The sequence below is a fragment of the Crocodylus porosus genome, unplaced genomic scaffold (genome assembly GCF_001723895.1).
Source record: "Crocodylus porosus isolate Cpor-Errol unplaced genomic scaffold, CroPor_comp1, whole genome shotgun sequence".
NCBI classification, from domain to species: Eukaryota; Metazoa; Chordata; order Crocodylia; family Crocodylidae; genus Crocodylus; species Crocodylus porosus.
This window is the reverse complement of record NW_017728947.1, coordinates 50,492,208-50,501,804: the sequence shown is the minus strand read 5'-3', so window position 1 is coordinate 50,501,804 and position 9,597 is coordinate 50,492,208. Positions and strand designations below refer to the sequence as shown.

At 40.1% G+C, this 9,597-nt stretch overlaps 1 protein-coding gene across 2 annotated transcripts in view; it reads right to left on the bottom strand.

The window, feature by feature from the left end:
- RGS6 (regulator of G-protein signaling 6) overlaps positions 1-9,597 on the bottom strand; it is a 553,793-nt gene that overhangs the window by 522,330 nt on the left and 21,866 nt on the right. For both annotated transcript variants that reach the window (XM_019552177.1, XM_019552178.1), the window contains exon 2: positions 7,440-7,544. In XM_019552177.1, coding sequence (XP_019407722.1) covers positions 7,440-7,523 — 84 coding nt within the window. In that variant the 5' untranslated portion in view covers positions 7,524-7,544. The remainder of the gene's footprint in view (positions 1-7,439; positions 7,545-9,597) is intronic.

The window sequence follows — 9,597 nt, the reverse complement described above, 5'->3', positions numbered from 1 at the left end:
CAGCAGTTAAAGTTGCTAAACAGCTTGCTAAAAGTGAAATTTAAATGCATTCCCAAGGCTTTGTTTAGATCAGGGGTGTCAAACTCATCTGCCCCTTCCTCCCCTGCTGCATGTCAGATCCAGTACTTGGGCACTCATTTCAGTCAGTCCAGGACACATGCACCACATGGCACCCCATGCAAGGTGGGTCCCAGACTGGCTAGAGCAATCACCATATACAGACAGCGTGGGTTCCAGATCAGTCAAGGTGGGCACCGTGTGTCCCAGGCCCTTCATATGTGATCACTCCAGCATGTGCCTTACGTGGCATGTGAGTCAGCTGTGAGACCCCAGGGTCAGCACAGGGGCCAGATAAGGAGGCTTTGACACCTCTGCTTTAGATTTTATCACTCCAACAATAGCTAATATAGCATTACTGATTTCAGTTGGACTGGATTTATTTGCTCTTAGATCATATAGGCTGCATCCATGAACTACTTTGATTGGAGGACAAAGATACTGTTACTAGCTACATATGTTATTAGACCAAAAGTAACTGGACAAATCAGTAAGTGAAAAAGTCTATAATTACACTTGATTCTTTGCTACTATGTAAGCATGTGGGCCAGACACCTCCTTTCAGAAAGTATGACAGTCTGGTATATACAAATTATAACATGATGTAATTATAACATCAGCCATCCATTAATGATGCTATTAATACACTATGGGGTATATTTCCAGTTGTGACAATGACACCGAGCTCCCCCAGGGAAGAGGTGTACTTATTTTACAACACTTATGCACTCCAGCTTCTGGCTCTTGCCACACCATAACCATTTGATTAGGACAAAGACATTTTAGGGTTTGTGGTCCCAAATGACATTCAATTTTTAAATGGAAGATATTTTCATTTTTATCCTATGGCACTATGACCAAGCAGAGTTAAGGTTGTCTTCATGCTCTACCTGTGCATGTCCATGTCTTTTGACATGTTCACATTTATGTTAATTTCATGAAATATGATAATTCAGACTTAAATTATTATTTGGAAGATAATATCCATACAAGGTCTTTTAGCCTTAAACTAATTATATATATTGTATTTTTTAAGACAGGTGTTTGTAATAAAACACAGACTAGTGCAAAGCTCTTTCAAGATGAGGGAAAATTTCTTCACTGTAGGTCTGCAGTGTTGCCAATTCTTCCAATCATTACAAGTTTTGTGATATTTGACATTTCACTTAAAACCCCAGGTGCCGAAGATAAGCAATTCTGTGAGAATCCCAGATTTCTTTAAAAAGTAAGTTAACTGCAGAGTATTCCTGGAAATGCAACCTAAGTGCAACATGTAAAGCCCCAAAAGGAAGAAAGCAAATTAAATAACACAATGTTAAAATCTCTCTCAATAAATTTTAACTTAATCATAACTGGGAATGCCAGCTCTGTTCTCACAGAAACACACAAAAAAAATCCCAGTAAATAAAACCATATCATAGTGGTACTGCACAAGATGAGAGTTGGACAGTTTTCTCTCATAAGTATCACTTTAGGAAAAAGGCACAGCAGGGTGGCACCTTACAGACTAACTTATTCAGCAAGACATGAGCTTTCATAAGCTACAGCTCACTTCCTCAGATTCTATGAATGGACTTTTTAGTAACTGTTCATTGCTCAGCCTCTTTCACTTTCTCCGTTTAGCCTGACCAATATCACTTTTTCTGAATGAGGTATAATGTTGCTTTGCTTCTTTCTCTCTATCCTTCTCCATCTCCTCTTTTCCTATCTCTCTCCCTATCACAACTCCATATTTCCAACTAAAATACCAGCCAGTCGCACATTTCCTCAGATTGTGTGTGACAAATGCAAATAAAAGGTTCACTTAAAAAAAAACAAAAACAGTTCTTATTAACCCTACCTGGAAAAGCATGCTTTAAAAAATGGGCAAGGTAATTAAGTACTGTAGCAAACAAACAACTTGTTTTGTTTTTTTAATATTGTGCTAACTTCAAATTCATACAAAATTAACTATAAAAATAAATTAGTGTTATGAATACAGTTTTATTCCTTCCTTAGAAGACTGACACAAAAGTTCACATTTGCCATTTGTTCACAAAAATTCACATTTTAACCCTTCCAGTGCTGCCCCAAATACCTGCTACATCTGGCCAAATTCAGCTACAGCAATGGAAAGATCCAATTCAGCTACCGCAAATATCTTGTTGCTAAACAAGATTATTCCCGATTATTCCCTATTATATATTATCTGGTGCTTTCCTCAGTTTAATTTCAAATATCTCAAATAATGAGATTTTCATATATCAATTAGGCTATTTCCCTACCTTAAGAGAACCCAATCAACAATCTGACTGTTATCCAGTCTAGATTTTCAGGTTTTTTTTACTTCATTATTACTCTTGTTATGGTTCCTATATACTGCTCTAAACAAATCTTCTTCCTTGTTGGTTTTCACTGCTTCAGAATGTTTAAAGTACTGTGCCCTTATTTAACCAAGCCCTACAAATTTTAATCCTTCCTCACATCTTTCCCTCAAGAGCTCAGATCATTGTTTGCCAATTTTTTTATTTTTTTTTTTTTACTGATAATGACTTACACAGATTCATTTTGTTTATTTACTGATACCAGATGGTGTCAGCAAACACTTCCTCTTTTGAGACGGTCCACAGAGCTTGAACTTTTAAGGGCGAGATTATTGGAGAGATGAGCAACTGGGCTGTATGAAATTGCACTTATAAGCAAGCAGTGCAATCAGCAGAGCTTGGATTTCAAGAAAAAGTGACAGCCATGTAAAATCAATTGGATATGTTATGTTACTGTTTGTTAAAGAATGTGTTTTCTCTATTCCTTGCATCTTTTCACGTGTCCCTCTTGCTATAGTGACCAAAGAAACACTAATAAATACAGGGCAAGCTCCTACTAACTTCCAGGAAAACTCTTTTGTATAAGCATTGTCTATTCCCATGAAAATTGGACAAAAGAATGGGCGTTATATACAATTTTTAAGACTGTCTTCTAACATCAGATGCAACTATTAGGGCTCTGCAAAATTTCTCCAGCCATTTCATTTCAACATTGTTTCAACCAATTTTGAGGTTGAAACAGCAAAATCAGTATGAAACAAAGGCCATCGAAACAGCCTCAAAACAAAATGAGGCTAGCTGAAACATTTTGAAAGTTGAAACATTTCGACCATAGGCTGGGGATGGGAAGTCAGTCCAGCTGGGCTGACTTGTTAGCCCCAGTGCAATATCCAGCATGGGACTGGGAGTCAGCCCAGCTAGCTTGACTTCTCATCCTTCGTGCTAGATCCCCATCCCCAGCACTAGATTGGGTGGGGGCAGGAAGCAACCCAGCTGGGCTGCTTTCCCAACCCCCGCACTAGATCACAGCCCAGCTGGGCTGCCTTCCAGTCCCCACATCATCTAGCACCAGGGATGAGGAAGCAGCGCAGCTGGGCTGACTTCCCATCCGTAGTGAAACGTCGAAACAGCTTTAAAATAGCCTTTCTGTTTTGATGAAATGGAACAGAACAGCTGTTTCAAATCAAAATGAAATTTGAAATGGAACACTGTTCCGTCAAACCGTTGAAATTCAAGGTAAAATGGAACGGTACCATTTTGCAAAGCCCTAGTAACTATATCAAAAATAAAAACAAAACCCCACATCTTTGCCATGTATTGCCAGAACTATAAGAAATGTGACTGCTACTTTTTATTCACAGCTAAGTACATGAATGGCAGAAACCCAACATGATTTCCAGAGTATAATTAAAATTCTCAACTTGTCCAAGTACTCAATAAAAAAAAAAAAAAACTACAGAAGGCATTTGTTATAATGCCCATATCTCCTGGGTACATTCTCTCTTATGAGATATAACTTGAGGGATATAGGAAGATAAGAGGTGCACCAATATATTGGTCTATATCGATCGGATCAGCACCAAAAAAAAGGGAAAATTGGCATTATAGGCAATCAGCTTTTTTTGGACCCCAAAATTCCCCATAGCCCTCCATAAACCCCTTCCCAGCACCACTGCTTCCTGGCTCACCCCTAGCAACCCTGAGCCCAGCCCCTCTGATAGGAAGAAGCCAGTGCAGCCCCTGGCCAGGAGCCTGCAGTGGGCAGCCTGCCCTCACTCTGCACACAAATCTAGTGGGGGCACTTTCCCCCCATGCCTCCCCTGGGGATGCACAAAGTGGCCAGGAGCTTCACACCCCACACACACTCTCCCAGGCCCCACCAGATAAGCCACCTGCAGCTCCATCCCATGCCCCACCTGGGCTGGGCAGTGTCTGCCCCTGCCCCACTCCCTTCCTCACCGTGTGGGTCTTGATCTGCCCCCCCCACACACACCCCTTCCCTCTCCCGAGCCCCTTCCCCTCACAGATTTACTGGCTGGATGCTGCTCTCCATGCTGCCAGGCTGCATATCGGCTAGTGGATACATATCAGCCGATGTGACTGGTGAATAATTAGCCAAAATAAATCTTTATCAGTGTACCCCTGAGGGTGGCAAGTGCTTTAGCAGACTGGAAGTCCACTTTAGTGACTGGGTTGAGAAGCACCATCAGACTTCAGAGTTCTTTTGTGGTAATGGGAAGATAGGAAGTAGGCTTGCAGGTCCTGGAACAAAATACTACAGACTGACCTTTCCACATTCAAGAAGCATATATATTATCTTCACTGATGGGTTACATCTGAAGAAAGTAAAATTAAAACCTTCTTTTCAGTTAACGTGTATTAGCTAACATGAATCCCAATTTATTATGTATGGCTAAAGCTGCAAAAGATGTTGATGTGCTGACAGCTCTTACCTTCCAAATTTGAAAAATGTCTTTACCAAAATGTTTTTCATTGAGCACTCATGATTAGACCATTTGAAAAGGAATGAGAGGAGAGAAAGAGACAAGCAATATCTAGGAGAGAGAGGATGTTGTTAAAAGAACATGACAGGCGTATACTTTTCCATGGGGTTTTAGCTCTGGAAAAGAATATTGGTCACGTGTTTAGCTTTTCCCCAACAGTAGTCTTTTATATATAATTAATATACTTGTTACTTGTTGTCAATAAGGTTTTTAAAGTCAGTCAGCAATTTGAATGTGCTTTTATTAAGAAATAGAACTTATCACCCCTAAAAAGAAAAGTATGATCTTCCAAAAAAAAAAAAAAAAAAATCACACAACAGGAAAAACAACATCAGAGCAATATTAATGTAACATACAGAACAGCATGGTACTGGATGATGTGCAGGACATGCTAATCTACAGATACCTGTACCCTTTGATGGAGTGTGTGCATGGAATACTGATAGTGCTGACACTTGATATACACAAGTGAAGAAAAAAAAAAAAATCAAACATATGGTAGGAGCACATTTTTCTGTTAATAGGTGCAGCACACAAAGATTATCTTCCAGTGATGATAATGAAATAGCAGCAGCCACAGAAACTAAACAAGATTCTAAGGTAAATATCATGGGATTAGGTTTCAACATCAAATGCAATAATGCTGATTAACATTTTCAGGACTGGACAAAAGGTTCTCAGGTACAAACCCAAAGTTTGGACCCCAATTCTGGGTACTGAGACCAGAAAACATGGAGGTGTCCTTCAAAGCACAGGCTCCAAATCAACTTGACACTGCTGGTGTTTGGACCTCTAGCAGGGCTCGGACAGTCATATCAGACTGTAACCTACCACAACTACTTTTAAATTAGCAGATAAAATGTGGTATAAAGTCAGTTTAAAAAGCAAGCAAGCAAATAAAATCTTGCACATTACCAAAAGTACAGTACTAGGTCCACAGCTTTGTTGTTAAAGCTTGCATGCAACAACAAAACACAAATCATTGTTATCTGACCTGAAAGCTCTAAAACTGATGTTCTGGATTCAGCCCAAATTATCTGAATAATAATCACAAATCATAGACTATGACATAGAGCATATCTATAGCTCCTGTATTAGGTGAAGAGCTGGGTAAAAATAATTTACCAGTAATCCAGGATTGTACTACTTATTCAAACTTAATATGTGCTGAACAACAACATGACATAGTAGAATGCTGTAAACTTCTCAGAGTACAACTGAATACAATTGCAGAAAAATCTTATTATTTCAAGAAATTTCATTTTCAGCAGAACTGTACAAAACTTTCCCCACACAAGATAGGACACATTTACAATATTTTGCTATTTCTTATAAAAAGACCTAATTGTCTAGTCCATAGATATACAAATATTAAAATAAAACAATGCTCTTATAACTAGGTTTTTATTAAAGGTTGCTTTTCCCTTCAGCTTTAACAAGCTTCCCAAAGTACTTCAGAAAGTGGGGTTCACTATAAATTTTATGAACTAAATTTGATACTGCCAGCTGAGCTATGTCATCACTCAGGATTTCAAGTCATTTACACCTCCACTTAAAACACTATGTAGGTCTTAACAAGATGTGTCAGTTATCTCAAGCTAGAGCTTTCTTCATCCTCTAAAAAACGTATTTTAAAGAAAATTCAGAGACTTTTTTGAAAATAAATAACAAAAATAAAAATGCAAACCTCTGCAATATTTTAACTTGGAAGAGAGATCAAAGTCAGTACACTCATTGCAGATCCAAATATTCATGGGTCTAAGCTATAAGTCACAATAATTAGGTGGGTGACTTCAGGATTTAAACATTAATCAAGATTCAAATCGCAGCACAATACACACGTCCAAAAACACAATTGCATATGCGTACACTCCAGGGAATGGACACTTGCCTCCCACTCCCCCTTCCTGGGCTAATATTCTACAAAAATCTGTATACAGTTAATATCTCATGATTATTAATGGTACTGTGTCCAGTGTCCAGGAATTAAAATACATAGTTTTTCCTTTTGCCTGATTTATTTTACTCTAGCATATACGGTGTTTTCTATGGTTAATAATTAATAAGGCAAAGGCAAGTGACAACATTTAATAATATGCAAAAGCAACTGCAAATTTTGTAATGGCAACCACCATATGGAAGAAAAGATAATGTACTTGAACAGAGTTTTGGTGGTGTTTTTTAAATAATGTATGTTTGATAAAGATTGTGAAGTATATACAATTTCAGAAACATATTTTTAGGAATTAAAAAGGTAAATGAAATAAGGAAGTGTTGCTTCACAGCTAACAACACACACACACACAAACAGTAATTAATATTAGAATCAGAATAGGCATTACATTTCACACAAAATAATTTTATATATGACACTGAAAAAAAACCCAACAAAATACTTCCATACATAGAGAAACCAATACTACCTCTCAAATGTTATAGAACACTTGCTGTCCTAAAAACATTAACAATACACCGCTCTACCAAAAAAAGATAGTGTGCCAAAAGTGTCCTCCTATCTCTAGCCAACAACAACAAAGAACTTTTTTTTTTAAATGAACAAACCCAAATGCATTACCTTTCTGTAGACAATCATATTTGGAGAGCTCTCCTCTGGGTCAGACATTTCCACATTACTCTGATCACTGGATCCTTGAGCCATGATGAAGAATTGTCACTCAGACTGCAAAGACAAGAATAGAATTCAATTAAATACCAAGTAACACAGAAGCATGATAAGGATACATTCCAAATTCAAAGACAGATGCACAAGAAAGAAAGGGAAAAAGAAACTGCACTCTGGTTTTATTCTTGCACCGGTTCAAGACACATACATACAAGCACATGCAGAATACCTCAGATATGTAAGACCGAGAAATGTTTTGAACTTACTAATATAAAGTACACTACTCTTAGAGCAAATAAGTAGTCACAAACAACTGTCTTCAGAAAAAAAGCATTCTTTCCCTATTTCCAGCATGATGTTTTAAGCCCCGTTCCAATAAGCAGATGAGAGTTGTACACAAAACCTCTTATCCTCATGATAAGCACACCAACACTATGGACTAGTGCAGGGGTGGCCAATTATTTTGGGTGGAGGGCCACTTAACGAGTTTTGGTGAGGTGTTGAGGGCTGCATGGGTAGTCCCACCCTTGACAGTTGCCCCACCCCCTTGTCGCCATCTTGGGACTGGAAGTCCCACCTGTAACCCTTGACTTTTTCCATCAGAAGTCCTTCCCCTTGCCCCCTTTTGGGAGGGAGGATTGCCATCTTGGAACCAGAAAAAAACGAAGGCATACACTAAAAGTCAAACATCTACTATAATATACTTTAATATTATTACAAAAAATATTTTGTCATGATTTGTGTTTGCATAGTGTATATAGAGGTGATTGCATAATAACTCAAAAATAAATTCTTAATTTTGTATATTGTGGGGGGAGGGTGTGTGCATGTTGTGTGCAGGGTGTGTGGTGTGTGAGTGGTATATGTGGTGTGTGGTATGTGTGTGCACAGCCCCGGCAGGGAAAATGCCTAGCTCCAGCACATGGGCCTGTGCGAGTGCAGGGGCTGTGCATGAGTGGCAGGGAGCGCTGGTGATGCAGGCAGCCATGCGGATGCTGGACCCCTTGCTCTGATGGGCAGCGCTGGCTAGAGGCACACCCCACTGGGCACCTGTGCCCTAAGCACCCCACCTGCTGCTGCCACCGCCACTGTCTTCCAGGGCTGCGCACCATGGGGGGCTTGCGGGGGATTCCCACATCCCCACTCTCCCTCACAGCCACACACTGCTCACCCCGGCTCCATGCTGTAGCCACCCCTGTTCCCCTGGGCGCAGGCTCTGTGCTGCCACTCGTACCACACTCCAGGCTCCCTCCCAGCTGCAGCCCCACACCCACTGCTTCCCTACCTGCTGCCCAGAGCCAACAGGAGACCAGGAAAGCGAGCAGGTCCCAGGGGGTGCAGCAGCCCTGCACAAAAGCTGCATGCTGACCTTCCACCCATGAGGGTGGGAGCCAGGCAATAGGGTATGTTTTTGGGGCTGGGTGTACATGTGGGCGCTTCACTCCCACCCTCTTGAGCAGAAGGGCTTGGCAAGGCACAATTTGTTGTGGGGCCCACAGGCTGGATGAAAGTGCTTGGTGGACCAGATCTGGTATTTTGCCCACCCCTGAACTACCACCTCCTTACATACTTTCCCCTTTTTTCCATCTACTGTCTATGTGTGAAATACACATTGGTAAGAGATTGGCTTAAGCCTCATTGCTTTTACTGAGTAAAACTAGTGTCCTTCATTTACATTAGCTCTAGGAAACATTAAGATTCCACATTACCATGGTAAATTGTTTAAGGAGATATCCCCCACTCAGCCACAAGGAAGGAGGAAGGTGAGGACAGTCATGATCCCTGGCCCTATTCATCAGACTGAAAACCACATTCTCTGACGGTCTGCATTTAATAATGGTTAATCTTTCCACTGACTTCAACAGACATTGGATTTGGTCTTAAATGTGTATTTTAAAAAATTCTCACCAGAGAATAATTAGACCCTGAATTTTTCATTCCTACATGTCATTTTGTACCCTAACATCTTATGACATTTGTAATTTCTTCTCTTTAATTTTGATAGATAATCATAGTTTCATAGTTTCACAGTTTGTAGGGTCGGAAGGGACCTGAGCAGATCATCTAGTCCGACCCCCTGCCATGGCAGGAAAGAGTACTGGGGTCAAAT